Source organism: Oryctolagus cuniculus, chromosome X, assembly GCF_964237555.1.
Source record: "Oryctolagus cuniculus chromosome X, mOryCun1.1, whole genome shotgun sequence".
Taxonomy (NCBI): Eukaryota; Metazoa; Chordata; class Mammalia; order Lagomorpha; family Leporidae; genus Oryctolagus; species Oryctolagus cuniculus.
In genome coordinates this window covers 2790465-2808321 of record NC_091453.1, presented here as the reverse complement: position 1 = coordinate 2808321, position 17857 = coordinate 2790465, and the positions used below count along the sequence as shown (strand labels likewise).

Here is a 17857-nt window from a genome sequence, read left to right as displayed (position 1 = left end):
GCTACAGCAGAGAGCTGGATCAGAAGTGGAGCAACCGGGACACAAACCTGCATGCATGTGGGATGCTGGCACTGTAGGTGGCGGCCTTACCCGCTATGCCCTAGCGCAGGCCCCAGCGTACTGTTAACATCATTGGAATTAGGCCGGCGCCGCGGATCACTAGGCTAATCCTCCGCCTACGGTGCCGGCATCCCGGGTTCTGGTCCCGGTTGGGGCGACGGTTCTGTCATGGTCACTCCTCTTCCAGTCCAGCTCTGTGCTGTGGCCCAGGAAGGCAGTGGAGGATGGCTCAAGTCCTTGGGCCCTGCACCCGCATGGGAGACCAGGAGAAGCTCCTGGCTCCTGGCTTCGGATCGGCACAGCACGCCGGCCGTAGCAGCCATTTTGGGAGTGAACCACCGGAAGGAAGACCTTTCTCTCTGTCTCTCTCTCTCTCACTATCTAACTCTGCCTGTCAAAAAAATTAAAAAAAAAAAAAAGATCATTGGATTTAAACAAATGGAGTCACAGGCAGTATGTTGGAGGTAGTGATTCTCAGCTTGAGGGTAGGGTCACGTCACGAATCTTTGGAGGACTTGAATAGTCTGGAAAACATTCAGTATTATCATTTCCTGCATTTTAAAATGGAAATGGTCCTTTCTGAAGTCAACTACAGAAGACAGAATGTTTTGGCTGTGGAGCTTAAGTTAGAAATGAAGACGGAAGAACATTGTTCCAAGCCAGGTGACATCATATTCATGGGTTTTCAGTTGGTTTTTGGATGGTGAGGGCAGTTGTGGGACAAAAACCTTGTGTTACTCCCTGTGTAAAGTCCAGATGCACATCAACACACACACGTACACACACACACGTACACACTCATCTCTGACAGTAAACCCTCACTGGGGGAAGGATTAGAGCAAACATTTTTTTAGATTTATTTATTTATATGAAAAAGCAGAGCTATATAAAGAGGGGGAGACAGAGAGAGAAAGAGATGTTCCATCTGCTGATTCACTTCCCAAATGTCCACAATAGCTGGAGCCATGCCGATCTAAAGCCAGGAACCAGGAGACAGGAGCTTCCTGCCGGTCTCCCATGTGGGTGGCTGGAGCCCAAGCACTTGGACCATCTTCTGTCGCCCTTCCAGGCACATTAGCAGAGAGCTGTATCAGAAATGGAGCAGTCAGGACTCAAACTGACACCCTCATGGGATGCGGGTACCACAGGTGGTGCCTTGACTTCTAGGCCACAGCACGAGCCCCCTAGAGCAAACATGTTTAACAAGGCTCCTTAGAAGGGTGATGATGAAAAGATGAGGTTGAGAGAGAAGGTTCAGAGGGAATGGGACCCAGTAGTGAAACTTGGGGGTGTTTCTTAGGGGAGAACAGTGGTGAGGATAAAGGGGAAGTCAGTACCCCCAGGACCCTTCTGTGGCAGGCTGTTTGAACCAGCTTGGACTGACTCGAATGTTCATATTCTAACTCTACCTGATCGGGGTAGAGGAAGTTACCTTCCTTGCTCTGCGCCCTGCCCGCCTTGCTGCATCCCCTACCGCCAACCTCCAGCTGAATTCCATGGGGGAAACTGGAGAGCCTGTCTCCTCACATCCCAAGAGTGCATAGCACAGGATACCGGCGCCAGGAAGATCCGCTGTCTTCCCGTCACCTTTCATTATACACATTGCATACCAGAACCAGGATGTTAGGCCAGTAGACCTGAGGCCACCGGCTCGGTCCTTCTATGCCCTCCAGGGTCATTCATTGGAAAAGTACAGTGAGTGCTGGGAGGTGACTTACCCCTGAGTGTCTGGTTTTTGAAATGTCTTTCTTACTAGTTAGCAAATAGTGTGAAAGGAAGTTGAGACTTGTGTGTGCTGAGTAGTGAGCAGGGAGAGCAAGGTACAGGGTTAATTTGGAGAAGAGGGTGAGGGAGTTGCTTTGGTTCTTTGGAATTCTAAGTCTCTGACACCATCATTGTAGTCTTAAACTAACCTGGGCCCTCTTTTTTTTTTTTTTTTTTTTTTTGTAATCTATAAAATAAGATGATTCGGACTAACGTCACTCTCAAATCTATTAAGTTATGAGAATCAGTACTTTCCAAGGGGAAACATGTTATGACTTTATTTATCAACCGTAATTGAACTTCACAGCCAGATCATAATTGCCGAGAATTCCAGCAGACACGCTGGGGACTGCCCACGGACTGAGGCTCCCTCCCAGGTGCTCTTCTTTGGGGTCAGGATACTGTTTTGTTCTCTGCTTCACTGGGCTATCTTCTTTATTAACACTTGGAATTCGTCGAAACTGACTTCTCCATCTCCATTCTTGTCCAGTTCTTTAAAGAGCTCATCTAGGGTGCTTGGGCCCTGATTGTAGGCAAAAAGAATGGAATAGGGGAGGGGAGAAAATGAATCAATTACTGCTGTGTGTTTTGAAAAATTAGAGGCATCGCTTCTACACTTCGAAGAAGGCCGCCAAGTTTCCAGGCATGAGCTACTAAGACTTAGAGCTGGCTAAACCTGCATTAGCTGCAGTATTCTTCCATGCCGCAGAACTGGCTGCCTCCTTTTTGCCTGTATCACACATTTACTATTTTAATATTGATAATGTACATTTTAAAAACTTACTTGTTTGAGAGACACAGCTCCCACCCACTGGTTCACTCTCCAAATGTCTCCAGTGGCCCCCTACTGAGACTGAAGCTGGGAACTAGGAACTCAGTCCAGGTCTCTCATGTGAGTGGCGGGAATCTAGTACTTGAGCCATCATCCCTGCCTCCTAGGGTCTGCATTAGCAGGAAACCAGAGTCCAGAGCTATTGCTGGACATCTTGACTATTAGGCCAAGTGCTCTTTCTAATACTTGTATTCTAATATAATTGGTTTCTTATGTAATCTTAGATCTTTTGCTTTCTGCCTCTGAGGGGTGGGCATTTGGCCTGGCAGTTAAGATGCCTGTTAGGGTGCCCGCACCCCATGTAGTAACGCCTGCCTTTGAGTCCTGGCTTCGGCTGCTGACTCATCTTCCTGCTAATGCAGACCTCGGCAGGCAGCAGTGATGGCTTACTAGTTAGGTCCCTGCCGTCCACCTGCTAGAACTAGATTGAGTTCCTGCTGCTTGCAGCCTAGCCCAGGCCCTGCCCTTGTAGGCTTTTGTAGAATGAATCTCTATTTCTGTCTTTCCACCTCAAAATTAGGAAAGAAAACTTCTGAGAAGGGGTCTCTGGACTTCACTGAACCCACTGAAGGACCCCACAAAAAGTTGAGGGCCCCTGCCACAAGGTTTCCCTGGAAGCTAGTTGTGTCTTTGGCTGTGAGACTGAGGCTAGCATATCACATGAGGCAGCCAGAGAGGGCTTTCTGCCAGCCAGCACTTGTGCCAAGGCTTTTAGGCAGCCTTTGTCATCCTGCCAACTGCCACTTAGGAGCACTTAGGGAGCTGAGGCTCACTGAGAGCCACTGATTTGCTTCAGGGTCCACAGCTACTTCGCAGAGGGCTTTGGGTTCAAACACTGACTCAGAGCCCAGGCCCACAACTAGCTACCACTCCAGTTTCTCCCAAACCTTGGGCTATGGATTAACTATGGGCTATACAAGATAACTTGGGATCAACGGTTTCCACACTATAGCATGCATCAGAATCGTCCCATGGGCTGGCTGACCTTAGTGAATATAGGTGGCTGGTCCCACCCTCAGGATTTCTGATTCTCTAGGCTTGGAGCAGGGCTTGAGAATCTGTATTTCCCGTGGTTCCCAGTGGTTGCTGATGCTGCTGGGCCAGGCCATTCCAGGAGAACCCTTACTTGAGATATCACATGGACTAACGTTCAGGCTTTTTGATTACTGGTTAAAATTCCTGTGGTGTCTTAAGCAGCCTGGATTTTTATCTCTACCACAAAACTCAAATCTTAAAGCTAGTACTGCTTCGACTTCCATGCAGCAATCTATCTGCAGCAAAAGAGTACTTAGGAAACCTCTTGAAATACAGTTTACTTTATGTCGTCTTCAAACTAGACTGATGATATATGAGTGTATATATAGATATAGAGATACAGTTGTAAAAACACATAGCATTAAAATTACTCTTTTAAACATTTTTAAGCGTATGGTTCAGTAGTGCTAAGCACATTCACATTGTTGTGTAACAGATTTCTATGCCACAGTATATTTTAACCCCTAAGATTCCTGCAAAGACTCTTGGCACTTTGCTGAAATCACAAGACCAAACTTAAGTTACTTATTCAGCATTTGTTTTATAAATACAAATCCTTGTTTTCCTGAAGTGTCTAGTACCTTCTAAATTATACAAGGTGATGACGGAGTTAGAAAGCCTTGTCATCCTTATGGTAAGATAATCAGGTAGATTTTTCAATTAACCAAAAAGTTTCCCTTTTTTTCCAAATTATAAAAGCCTTAGGGGCTTTTTGTAGGAAATATATAAAGAAAAATAAACATTTGCCAGTATTACCTTTTAAAACAACTTGTTTGAGTAGATTGCCTAGGATTTCCTGTTAGATTATTATTTTTCTTTTTGGAAAAATTAAAAAGTTTTAAAAATTTAATATTTCAATAACTTTTGTTTTTGTTTTAAATTTAAAAATATCTTTTTCTGCTTGTTCCTTTGTTTTTAAAATTTATGCTTCAACGATAAGAAAATTGGGACTTATCAGATTATAAGGTCACTGGCTTCAGCTAGCTGTTTTCTTTCTAATATTAAAAGCAGTTGCAAGTCTTTGCAGCTGCCATGTTAACAGAATGCACATTTCTGGTTAAACTCTGCAGAACAGAGCTTCTTAGAATGGAGGCTGTCTTCCTAAGTTACAACGAAATAACATGTCCTATGTGTGCAGCTGGTGAAGATCTCCTTTAGTTGCAAAGTGGCAAAGGCTCTTTCTGTGAGTCCTCTGCTTGACTAGGCCTGACCTTGGACTTCCCCCTCTGTCCTTGTGGAATTCAGACTGAGCAAGATTCCTGCTATGGCAGATTAGCAAAAATTCCCCTCCCTTGGCATCTGACCACCCTCAGTATTGGCCTCCCTTCAGCAAGAATCCCACCGAGTCATTAGGTAGCAGCCCCTGTGCCTTCCTGTTTCCATCATAATTTTCCATCTGCTTATTCCACCCAGCTCCTTGGTTATAACCCTCACTGGCTTATGTTGGAGTTGAGACCAGACTCTTCCCTACTGGGAGACCCCATTGCCCTAGTTCCTATACCTATGGCCATGTCCCCCCTCCCCCTTGCCATCTTTATCAAATGTCAAAATTCCTTTTTTCCTTTAAGGAAAGACAGTGTATTGAAGCAAAGAGGAGCAGGCCATCTCTAGGATGATTTTGATGGGAAATTTTTAAAGTCAAGGAAAATTTAATCCTTTCCTGAAACTTATTTAAGATTTCAAGGTTGCCTCATTAATATACATTTAAGTGCTTAGCACAAATAAACACAAATTTACATGCTTTTGACACATGAATGGGTGCCCAGTAGGGCAACTGTTTTCTCTAAGGATTTCTTTTTTAAACAGTCCCAACTAAGTGTTTGTTTTGTTGAGGGATGCTACCTATGAGAAGGGAACAGAGCCAGACCTAAATGCTGGACCAGAATCAGATTCAGTGAATCTGGGGTGAATGGGTGAGTGAGACAGGCCCAAGCCTATGGTCATTGCTTCCCATTACCATGGCTAGTCCTGGAGAGTTCTGTGCTGAGGCTGTGGGAGGTATGGGATCAGAGGCAGCCCTCAGCCTCTACTGGAGCCCTCTGCCCTGCTCACCTTCCACTCCCCCCCCCCCCCAGTCATCAGAATCTGATTAGGGCTCTGCAGGTGGGCACTCACTTTGAGCAGTGTGGGGAACTCGGCCTGAATCAGGAGCTTCAGCTCATCCTTTGACAGCTGGTCTGGATCCCCTTCTTTGGCTGCATACTTTTCAAAAATCTTCTTGAGTTCTTCAGGAGACTTTTTAGCAGTCATTCTGTTGTCCTGTAAAATTGGAAGAAAATGGCTTACCGAAAAGCTAAAGTGGTGTTTTATTTTAGTGCCATTGGGCTGTTTCCTTGATGTAGATGCAAGGGAATAAGGAAAAAGGAGAATAGGGGAAAGGAAAGGAGATTTAGGATGGGCACCACGTGTTGCTTGAAAAATAATCATCTTCGACAATACGTTAAATGTCTGTTCTTCGAGTGTGTCTGTCCCTAGAGCGAAACATTTTTGTGAGTAATTAATGACATCCTTCACGTATTCTGTACATGATCTGCACTCTTGAAGAATACCTGGCCACAGCTTCTAGGTTACAGGTAATATGGTTAGATGGCACAAACACCCTCCTTTCCCCCAGTCATTATCTTTCTCGCCTTTCTGAAGGAAGCAGAGTTCCTGCACTAATACCAGCAGAAGGAGCTGTAGGCAGTACTAAAATCACACTGACCTGGTTTCCAACAGTGCCGCAGCTGGAAGAATCGAATAGGTGTGTGAAGAGCTGAGCAGGAGCAAGCGACTTTTATACTCTTCACCGACACACCCTGATTATGAAATTTCCCTTTTGTTTTTCATTTAATGGTTTTGGAAATCCAAGTGACCCTTATAATTAAGGGCAAGATCCAATAAATGGCCACCTTAACAGTTAGTTACCTCATAGTTCAGAGTCCCAAGAGTAAACGTGGATTGCCCCCCTCCACCCATCCTATTCTTCCTCCAATGTAGAATTATGGTATTTGCTCGCAGTTCATGCTTTTGGAAACCTAAAGATGAAGGATACTTTTCAATTTAGTTCCATAATTAGGTTTGAAAAAAATAACTTTCTTCAAATCCATACCAAAAAAAAAAAAATGCTGTTGCGGAAGCCATCTGTTGTGGTGCAGTGGTTTAGGGTACCTCTTGGGACACCCTGCATTCCAGATCAGGAGTGCTGGTTGAGTCCTGGCTGCTCTGCTTCTGATCCAGCTTCCTGCTAACACACCTGGGAAGGCAGGGGAAGATGGCCGCAGGTACTTGGGCCTCTGCCACCTATGTGGGAGACCTGGATGAAGTTCCTGACTCCTGGCTTTGGCCTAACCCAGAACTGACTGTTGTACCTATTTGTGGAGTGAACTAGCAGATGGAAAACCTCTCTCCACTGACAGATGGAAAATCTCTCTTCCTCTCTCTTTGTTGCTCTGCCTTTCAAATAGATAAATAAATCTTTTGTAAAAATACTGTCATAGAAGAACATTATTACAGCGTTTTAACAATTGCATGATGGCCACTGAAATCCTTCTGATGTATGGACTAAGTGCTTAAGTATTTGAATACATGAATGAATGAATGGAAATACTGCTTCAGAAGCAGGTGTAAGAAGTGGAAAGAAGATAGACAATCATTTGGGGTTTTATTTGGCAAAGCAAGGTTACTAAGTAATGTGATCATAGTTCAACTTTTTCATTATTTGTTATTCTTATGTCTGCTTTTCATTTCTCATTATGCTTTTCCTTATCAATTATATTTTGTTTATCATTCTACAAGTTTACTCTTATTTATAGTTAGAGATACTTCAGATTTTTGGAAACTGCCAGGATTTAAATTTGGAGACTAAGCTATTTTAGAAAGGGTTCCATGAAATACTTAGGACATTTCCAGGGGACATTGATCTAATACTGATTGTAACTTACAGGAGGGAGTTCCAGATCAGTGTGAAAAGCACTTACCAGCTTTTAAACACGTGTACACTTCCACAGTCACATCATTTTCTCTGAGCTTGCATTGTATTTCCTACAAATTGAGGATTCATATGTCACACTGTATTTCTCCCTGATGCTTTTCAGCTCTCAAATTCTAGGGCTTTATGCACATTGGGAAAAAATGTGTAAACTTACAATTCCTTAAAAGCTTCCCCAACTCATGATTGTTTGTCATTCTGTGTATCTTTGCTGTCCTGTGTATGTTATTCTTGTTTTCTTATAGTTTATTTGACTTTGGTGTGTACCAATATAGAATATGTGTTAACTGTCTGGTGGAGAAAAGACAGGTATTTTGTTTTCAGTTGTAAGGTTTAATACACACACACACACACACATTTGTTTTTTTTTTTTTTATTTGACAGGTAGAGTTATAGACACAGAGAGAGAGACAGAGAGACAGAGACAGAGAGAAAGGTCTTCCTTTTCTGTTGGTTCTCTCCCCAAATGGCCTCTACGGCCAGTACTGTGCCAATCCGAAGCCAGGAGCCAGGTGCTTCCTCCTGGTCTCCCATGCAGGTGCAGGGCCCAAGCACTTGGGCCATCCTGCACTGCCCTCCCGGGCCACAGCAGAGAGCTGGACTGGAAGAGGAGCAACCGGAACTAGAACCCAGCACCCATATGGGATGGCGGCGCTGCAGGCGGAGGATTAGCCAAGTGAGCCACGGTGCTGGCCCCCATACACACATACTTGAAAGGCAGAGTTACAGAGAGAGACAGACAGACAGAGATAGAAAGAGCTCATCCACTGGTTCACTCCCCAAATAGCCTCAATGGTCTAGGCTGTGCTAGGCCAAAACCAGGAGCCTGAAACTCCATCTGGGTCTCAGGGGCCTGAGCACTTGCATCATCTTCCATTGCTTTCCCAGGAGCATTAGCAGGGAGCTGCATTGGAAATGGAGCAGCCAGGACTCAAACTGGTATTCCTATGGGATGCTGGTGTCACAGGTGGTGGCTTAATCCACTGTGCCACAATTCTTGCTCCCAATTGTAAGATTTTGCAGAAAAATATTGATTTTGGCAATGCGTTTTAATCAAGATTTTAGAAAATTTAGTGTTTTTACTTGTAGGTTCTATTTTGCTGGGAGAAGTAGGTTTCTGTGAATAATCATGATGAGAACAATCTTAAAAATATTTCAGACCTATAGAAAAAATAGCAAGAATAGTGCACTAGACACTAACACATCTTTCAGCTAGGTTCAGTAGTCACTAATATTTCCACTTTTGCTTCCTCTTTCTGGGGACACTTTCTTTCCTCTTTGAGCCATCAGAGGCTTTCCCCTTATACAACTCAGTGTCTTCTAGTAATAAAGACATTCTCCTACCTAACTACAACGTCATTATCACAGCCTATATTCAGATCTCTCTGATTGTTGAAATAGCATCTTATTAACTCATCTGTGGTCTTAAATTACCATTTGTGGGCCAAAACTGATGGGGTTGTTATATTATTTCTTGTGCTTGTATTGAAGAAATTATTTTAATAACTATATATAGTACTAACAACTATGGGGTATATGACAAATAACATGTTCTGTATAACACACAGATAACGCATGTCATAGATAATGTATATGGTATGTGTATGTCTCTATATAAAAATACCTAAATTCTAAGAACTTTTGGAGCAGTATCGGTTAACAGTTTTTTAGGCTGTAAGTCTCTTGTTTCAAGGGAAGACCTCTGATTAAAATAGCCCAATGCTGCATGTTGTCAGAATTTATGCTCGAAGCAGGTGCTAACAGAACTTGAAAAGCAACCCATGGTTCCTCTCCAGCTTCTGCGTGCTCGCCTCCCCCATCACAACTCCCATCTTCTCTTTTTGTCTTACCCACTGACTCAAAATCGTGAGTCAACCCGCAGTCGGAAACACAAAATCCACTAATTGATATTGTCATGAAACATTAACTAAAAACGCATGGAAAAAAGTGATAAAAAACACAGGGTGTGTTTATGAGAGTACCTTTTGAAACCCGAGAAAGGGGAAAATATGACAGGCCCAAGATTGGTAATGGAAAAATGGAGAGAGGCAAAGGTTATTTTATCATCTTGCCAGTCAACTGCTTGATCTTTGGACAGACAGACTTTTTTTCCTTCAGAAAACCAAGAGTGACATGTGAAAAGCTCTGGGCACCACAGGCTTCCATGGCCATGTTGTTCTGCTTGACAGCACAGAGGGATTTGAAAAGCACCTTCAGCAACAGGGTCGGGTATGAGGACCTGGTCACTGCAGAACAACGTGGGTGGGAGATGCTGCCTGTAGATTCTTATTATATTTGTTCTTGAGATTTAAGAGACCCTGATTAGTAAATAGTAGCTATCCCTATAAGGATCAGCTTACCTGTCCCCCTCCCTGCCCGCTTTCCTCAGACAAAGGTCTCTCTTTTCTACTCTTGACCCATGCCTTGGGCTGTCAGGCTCGCCATCTTTTGAGTCTGCCTGTGCTCATGCTCAGTGGTTGCGTTCCCAGAGACCTCCTGACCATAACTCACACTTACTGAGAGCGCTTGACCCCCACGACCTCATGAAATCCTTGCAACAACCCTATGAAGTGGATGCCATTGTTTCGCCCAGTCTACAGAGACCAAGGGCCTATTCAGGTCACACCACTGCCAACATACAGCTGGGATTCACGAACAGGTCCAGCCTGCACCCCCAGTCACTGTGCCACATGCCCTTCCCAGGAGAGGTCACATAGGAAAAATGAGGCCTGTGCTGCTCCACGCTGCACAGCCAGTTTACCAGAAAATCAGAGCTGCTGCGAGGAAACAGGTGCAATCCAGAGGCTAGATAAGCCGGCACTTTTAGTCTCAGAAGAGCTTTTCTGTCCTTGCTAGTTAGCGGGAACATTGTCAAAGGATGAATGGGCGTTGGGGGAAAGTTAGGGAAGATAATGGGTTTAGCTGATGGTCAAGCAAATTTCCAAGGTGGGCTTGAAACCTGCTGAGCAGTGGTCCCTTTGATCCAAAGCTGGGCAGTAGGTGGTCAAAGTTCCTGGGCCCCTCCTTATGATTCCAGTCATTTCCCTGTAGTCAATCCCTGGAATTTTTAAGCAGGCATTAATTTTTGAATTAAACAAAAATTCAGGGTAGCTCAAGATCAGCAATTAGCTTTTCTTAATCTGAATGTGAAAAGAACATCTGGCCTTGGCAGCAGTGGTTTAAGGCTTCAGCTTACAGCTCTGGCATCCTGTATGGGTGCAAGTTCGAGTCCTGGCTGCTCCACTCTCAATCCAGCTCGCTGCTAACATGCCTGGGAAAGCAGTAGAGGATGACCCAAGTGTTTGGACCCCTGCACTCATATGGAACACCAGGAAGAAGCTCCTGGCTTCCACGTGGCCCAACATAGGTTGTTGTGGCCATTTGGGGAGTGAACCAGCAGATGCAAAATGTCTCTGTCTCCCCTTCTTTCTCTCTCTGTAACTCTGCCTCAAATAAATCTTTTTTTTTTTTTTTTTTACAGGCAGAGTGGACAGTGAGAGAGAGAGATGGAGAGAAAGGTCTTCCTTTGCCGTTGGTTCACCCTCCAATGGCCACCGCGGCCGGTGTGCTGCAGCCGGTGCACCGCGCTGATACGATGGCAGGAGCCAGGTGCTTCTCCTGGTCTCTCATGGGGTGCAGGGCCCAAGCACTTGGGCCATCCTCCACTGCACTCCCTGGCCACAGCACAGAGCTGGCCTGGAAGAGGGGCAACCGGGACAGAATCCGGCGCCCCGACCGGGACTAGAACCCAGTGTGCCGGCGCCGCAGGAGGAGGATTAGCCTAGTGAGCCACGGCGCCGGCTAAATCTTTTCTTTTAAAGAAAATATATTCTGTATGGTTATAAGTAGGGCTTTTCTGAGAGAACTATTCTACGCTAGTGTTAGCCTCAGAGGTAGGACTTACATTTCAGTGCTATATTTATGTCTGGAGTTCAAAGAATATTCTTTCTTAAAAAGTTTATTATTTTTATTTATCTGAAGTGCAGAGCTACACAGGGATCTGCCATCCTTTCGTTCACTACTCCAATGCCCACAACAGTCAGAGATGGGCCAGACTAAAGCCAGGAGCCCAGAACTCCCTCTGAGTCTCCCACATGGGTGGCGGGAACCAAGTGCTTGAGCCATCATCTGCTGCCTCCCAGCGTGCACATTAGCAGGAAGCTGGATCAGAGGTGGAGGTGGGATTCCATCCCAGGTACTGTAGTATGGGATGTGGGCATCCCAAGTGGTGGGTTAACCTGCTGCAGCCGAATACTCACCTCTAAGAACATTCTTTTCCTGGAGTGGGCATCGTAGCATAGCAGGTTAAACCCCTGCTTGGGACACCAGCACCCATATCTGGGTGCTGTTTTAAGCCCTGGCTCCTCAGCTTCTGATTGGCTCTCTACTAATGTACCTGGGAAGCAGCAGCTGATGGCTCAAGTACTCGAGTTCCTGCCACCCATGTGGGAAATGTGGATGGAGTTCCTGGTTCCTTGGCTACAACCTGGCCCAGCCCTGGCTGTCTGACCATTTGGGAAGTGAACCAGTGGATGGAAGATCTCTCTCTCTGTCACTCTGCCTTTCAAATGAATATACAAATAAATATTTTTTAAAAAGGCATATTCTTTTCCTGATAGAATATGATTTAGTCAGTTTTATGTTGCTGTAATAGAATACCTGAGATTGGATAGTTTATTACAGAGAAAAAAAGGAGGAAATGTATTTCCTTTCAGTTCTGGAGGCTGGGGAAGTCCAAGATCAAGGTGGTAGCATCTGGTAAGGGCTTTCTTACTGCACTGACATGGCAGAAGGCATCCTATGGGGGCAGAGGGAGAGAGAGAGAAAGGGGCTGAATTCATCCTGACCTAATCACCTCTTAAAGGTTCCACTCTCACCACTGCTGCATATCAACTTTGCAGTCACGTTCAAACCATAGCAGCTTTCTTTTACTTGTGGGGAAAAGCAGATTTAAAAGGTCAGAAAATATGTCCATATATTTAGGATGGTTAAGTGCTTTCCTCACCATGGATTCCATTCTCACGCTGCTCTGTCACACAGCAGGGCAGGTTGGGAAATCAGAAGTGGGAACTGTTTCAGGGCACAGGCGGGACTACCCACAGCTCATGCTTAGCCTCCGAGCAGGGCGCTGTCCCTCTTGTCTGCTGAGTCATCCACCTGCAGTTTGGACAATCCGTGGTTGTCTCAGAGACCCCTGTGCCATTCTCAGGCCTACCGACCAAGTCCCTTAGTCACCTCTGTTAGTTTCTGATAAACTTAAAATCATACACAGGGAGATTTCATTGAGTACTTGATCTATATTTGACACTGTGCCAAATTCCTATGCTCGATGAGTCGACACTTGAGGTTATGAGAGGAGCTGCATTTGTGAAACAGCAGAGGAGGCTAAAGCAAGGGGCTGGATGAGTTTCCCATTGGCTGCTGTAACAGATGATCAGAACCCCAGCAAAACAACACAAATCTACTCTCTCACAGTCCTGGAGGTCAGAAATGTCAGGTGGCTTGTCACGGCTGTGTTCCCTCTGGAAACGCTAGGGGAGAACCCATTTGCTTGCATTTTCCTGCTCAGAGCCTGTCTCCCTCTTCAAAGGCAGCCACATAACATCTTCCGTTCTCTCTCTGATCCCTGTTTCGTTGTCCCAGCTCCTTCACTGACTCCAGTTCCCCTGCCTCCCTCTGGTTTTTAAAGGGCCTTGCTGTTAAATTGAGCCCACCCTGATAACCCACAGCAATTCTCCCATCTCACGAGCCATAACTGCATCTGCACATTTTTCTTTTTTGGTCACATAAGGTCACAGATCTTAGATTTAGGTACTAGGTATCTTTGTATGGGGCTCATTACTCAGCTGCCTATGAGGACTAACTGAAAATGTGCTAACCCATTGCTTTGGTAGAGTGAGCGTAACAATGGTATTAATTATGGGGCAATAAGGAGAATGGGGGGTGCCCCAAAAACATGAGCTTGTGTGGAATGACGTGGGGATTGCATCTTTGGAAAAGTAGTGAAGAGGTCTAGAGGGGTGGCAGGGGGAGGAGTAGAGGAGCCCTCAGGAATGGACCTACGGAGCTGTGGCAGAAGGCACAGTTTAGACTCCAAGGGGAGGGCATAGCGAGTGTAGGACCATAGCGTGAAGTGGGACCTGAGAGCCACCCAAAAGAGTTTAGATTTGATCTGCCACACTGGAGGCTGCTGGAGCTAGTGGTAGATGCAGCATTGGGTGCTGTAACGTTAGTAAAAAGCTGGTTCATACCGCATGCACGTGACCTATAATGCACCAAAGAGTCAGCCTTGAAAAGAGATGAACAGAAAACCCCATTGGACAATAGGAAAAGAGCAGGTTTGGGAAATCCTTGTAGAGAATCACTCTGTATTGCCCCAGGTGAAAAATCCAAAGGCAAGGAGCAGGAGGGAAGCCATGCTCCCAGAACTTGGTCAGGTAGGTCTCCTCCCTGCACTGCTGAGCAGTTTTGTCCTTGGGAAGAGAACTGAACTTCCCTCAGCTTCTTTGTTTAAGGCAACAGGGATATAGTTAAGTGTTGATCCCATTACACTTTTGACTTGGGCAGAGAAAGCGTCAGCAAAGGTTAATTAGTGCCACATTTATCACCCTGTGGTGTTCTACATTTCCTAAAGCTTTATCACTTACCGATCCTTTATTCCCCTTAATCCATGTGGCTCGATTCTTCTTTTTTTTAAAGATTTACTTGAAAGGCAGAGTTATGGGGAGGTGGGCGGCGGAGCAGAGGTCTTCCATCCACTGGTTCACCCGCCAGATGGCTGCAATGGCTGGAACTGAGCTGATCTGAAGGCAGGGGCCAGGAGCTTCATCTGGGTCTCCTGTGTGGGTGCAAGAGCCCAAGGACTTGGGCCATCTTCTTCTGCTTTCCCAGGTGCCTTAGCAGGGATCTGGTTCAGAAGACTCGAACTGGTGCCCATATGGGATGCCTGCGTTGTAGCTGGCGATTTAACCTTGAGCCACAGCACTGGCCCTGTGGCTGAGTTCTATGAAACAACAGTGTTGGGATCAAACAAGAGCCCAGTAGTCAGATAAAATTAGAGGGGTCTAAGGCAATACTTTTTCAATGGAAGAAGCATTTTTTTTATTTTTTATTTTTTATTTTATTTTTTATTTTTTTAAACTTTTATTTAATGAATATAAATTTCCAAAGTACGACTTATGGATTACAATGGCTTCCCCCCATACCGTCCTTCCCACCCACAACCCCCCCCTTTCCCACTCCCTCTCCCCTTCCATTCACATCAAGATTCATTTTCGATTATCTTAATATACAGAAGATCAGCTTAGTATACATCAAGTATGGATTTCAACAGTTTGCTCCCACACAGAAACATAAAGTGAAAAATAATAGATGATTTTTTTTTAAATGATGATGAAATCAGAGCAGACCTATTGTTATGTTTAATCCCAGTGAGAGTCAAGTTGGGAATTGATAATTTCTTTTTTTTTTTTTTTTTTTCAGAGGATCAGTTTAGTATGCATTAAGTAAGGATTTCAACAGTTTGCACCCCCATAGAAACACAAAGTGAAATATATTGTTTGAGAAGCATTTTTTTTTAAAGATTTATTTGAAAGGCAGAACAACAGAGGCAGAGAGAGAGAAAGAGGTGTATCTTTCGGGCCGGCGCCATAGCTCACTAGGCTAATCCTCCACCTGCGGTGCCGACACCCCAGGTTCTAGTCCCGGTCGGGGTGCCGGATTCTGTCCCGGTTGCCCCTCTTCAGGCCAGCTCTCTGCTGTGGCCCGGGGGGGCAGTGGAGGATGGCCCAAGTGCTTGGGCCCTGCACCTGCATGGGAGACCAGCAGAAGCACCTGGCTCCTGGCTTCGGATCGGCGCAGCACTGGCTGTAGTGGCCATTTAGGGGGTGAACCAATGGAAGGGAGACCTTTCTCTCTGTCTCTCTCACTATCAAACTCTACCTGTCAAAAAAAATTAAAATAAAAAGAAGTGGAGCTGCCGGGACTTGAACTGACACCCATATGGGATGCTGGCACTGCAGGTGGCAGCTTTACGCACTATACCACAGCACTGGCCCTAGATGAAGCATTTTCCTCCCAGTGCAATATCTAGGATATCTTGGAAATGTTGCAATTAAATCAAAAGCACATTCGAGGCTATTTTTTTTTTTTGAGCTCCCCAGTGATGTAAAACAGGTATGTTTTGAAACTGTGGTGTTCTGTCTCTCAGGCTTTTTGTAGAAGGAATGCAGATTTGTTTTCATTGTCCTTTCGGGGCTGAATGAGGTTTTGCTACTAACACTGCAGTGAAGAAGGATGGAGCCAAGAGCAATTCCCGGTGGCATCCAAGCACTCAGAGCCCTCCTGTTCCTTCCCTCCACCTCCAACTTTCTTGCCAAGTTTCCCCTTTCCCTGACATTCTGGGCATCATCTGGCGTCAGAGACCTATTCCCCTGCCTACCAACTGCTCCCTTCTACATGTTTTGCCTGCTCCACTGGTCCCTATGCTAGCACGTTTTAATCAAAGGATCACCGAAGCTGTTATATCTTGGGATTTCTTTCTGCACTTTCATTCCAAGAGAAAGGTGTATTTATTACTTCTGAAAATGGCAGTGATAATGTGAGCTAATACCCTAGTGTAAAGCCTAAATAACACATTTCATTCTTTGTGCTTATATTCGTATTTTCATTAAGATTATACTATGTACAAGGTTTAAGATGCTGGCAGTTCTGAAAGGCATAGACTGAGAACATCCCTAATCCTCACCCCCTCTCTGCCACCTTTGACCCTTCCAGCTGTTTCTCCTGCTGTTTACCTCCACGTTTCTTAATCATATTCTCACATGGTTCTTTCAGGAACTTTCAGACTTTCCTCTATATTGGTGTATTTTAGATTTTTATTTATTTTCATTGTATTTGAAAGAGAGAGAGAGAAAGAGATCGAGAGCCACTGGTTCATTCTCCAAATGCCCACAGCAGCTGGCACTGGGCTAAGCTAAAGCCAGGAGCCCATCTGGGTCTCCCACATGGGTTGCAGGGAATCAAGTACCTGGGCCATCACCTGCTCTCAGGATGTGCATTAGTGGGTAACTGGATTGGAAGCGGAGTAACTGGGACTCGAAGCAGGCGTTCTGATGTGGGGTGTGAGCATAGCAAACAGCGCGGTAATGGCTGCTCCACAGCATCCTCCCCGAAGCTCCCTTTGACTGTCCTGGTGCCCATTGCGTTTCCCTTCCCTTCCCACCCCACACTTTAACTTTGGAAATGTTTTCCGGTTTTGAGGTGTTTGCCAAGTCCATCCCTAGGGAGGAGTAAGGCAGGTTTCCTGTTCCGAGTTGGTTAATTTACTCAATTTTCTCTTGAATACCAAACACACTGGTATAGAGGCTACATTCAAAGTCTCTTCTTGGGCTGTCGGACGCCACAGGGTAAGTCAGTGAGTCACAGTACACAGGAAGCGGTTTGTCACTGTGGTCTGCCTAGAAGTTGCACTTGTCTTAAGTGGAAGTGGAGGCTGTGAGGAGCCTTGGACTTCTTTGAATCTGTGACAGGTAGCACAGCCTTATCTGCCCTTTCCTGGAAAATGCCTAGCAGGGCCAGGCATTTACAAGTGGCGTTGCTTCTTGAACTGGAAACCAATGCCCTCTGTCACCTTACTCCAGCAATACTTAATCCAGTTGCAGTTAGCCAAGCAAAGCAGATAGGGAAGAGATGCCAAGGCCAAGCGTACTTCACAACTGAGTAGTCCATCCACAAGGCATATGATGAAGAGTTTTCTCCATCCCTTCGCCTCAGTGGCTTGCAAGGCATCCTTGGGATACAGTGTTCAGAGAGTTCTGAAGGTTCTGTGGCACTGATAAGATCAGACATTTTCTTGGAAAATTCTACCATAGGAAATTGCAGCTGGCAAAGATTCCCATAGAGCAATATGCGGTAGGTAGGTATAGGAGGAAATACCAATCAAAGGAAAGTTTGAGGAGAGGAAAGTCTGAGCAATTCCATTAGAACAGGTTGACTCACCAAACCGGAGTCTGTTCTAAGAAATTAAACAAAAAAAAGATGATGGGGCCAGCGTTGTGGCACAGCAGGTTAAGCTGCTGCTTGTGATGCCATCGTCCCATATGGGAATGCCAGTTTGAGTCCTGGTTGCTCTTCTGTCCAGCTCCCTACTAATGCACCTGACAAGGCAATGGAAGATGGCCCAAGTGCTTGGACCC

The 17857-nt window shown here is 45.3% G+C and overlaps 2 protein-coding genes across 11 annotated transcripts in view; one reads left to right on the top strand and one right to left on the bottom strand.

Annotated features, from left to right (window-relative positions):
* The window catches only part of CTPS2 (CTP synthase 2), a 196245-nt gene that overhangs the window by 135842 nt on the left and 42546 nt on the right, over window positions 1-17857 (top strand). The window lies entirely within an intron of this gene.
* On the bottom strand, window positions 2076-6512 carry S100G (S100 calcium binding protein G). The gene is made up of 3 exons (XM_002719914.4): window positions 6396-6512; window positions 5807-5950; window positions 2076-2347 (listed from the first exon to the last, which is right to left on the bottom strand). Exons 2-3 carry the CDS (start codon window positions 5939-5941, stop codon window positions 2243-2245), a joined length of 240 nt encoding a protein of 79 aa, XP_002719960.1. The 5' UTR covers window positions 5942-5950; window positions 6396-6512; the 3' UTR covers window positions 2076-2242.

Coding starts and splice junctions, on each gene's coding strand:
- S100G (XM_002719914.4), bottom strand. CDS start 5,941: ATGACTGCTAAAAAGTCTCCTGAAGAACTCAAGAAGATTTTTGAAAAG. Junction 2,348..5,806: donor AGTTCCCCACACTGCTCAAA/GTGAGTGCCCAC, acceptor GCCTACAATCAG/GGCCCAAGCACCCTAGATGA.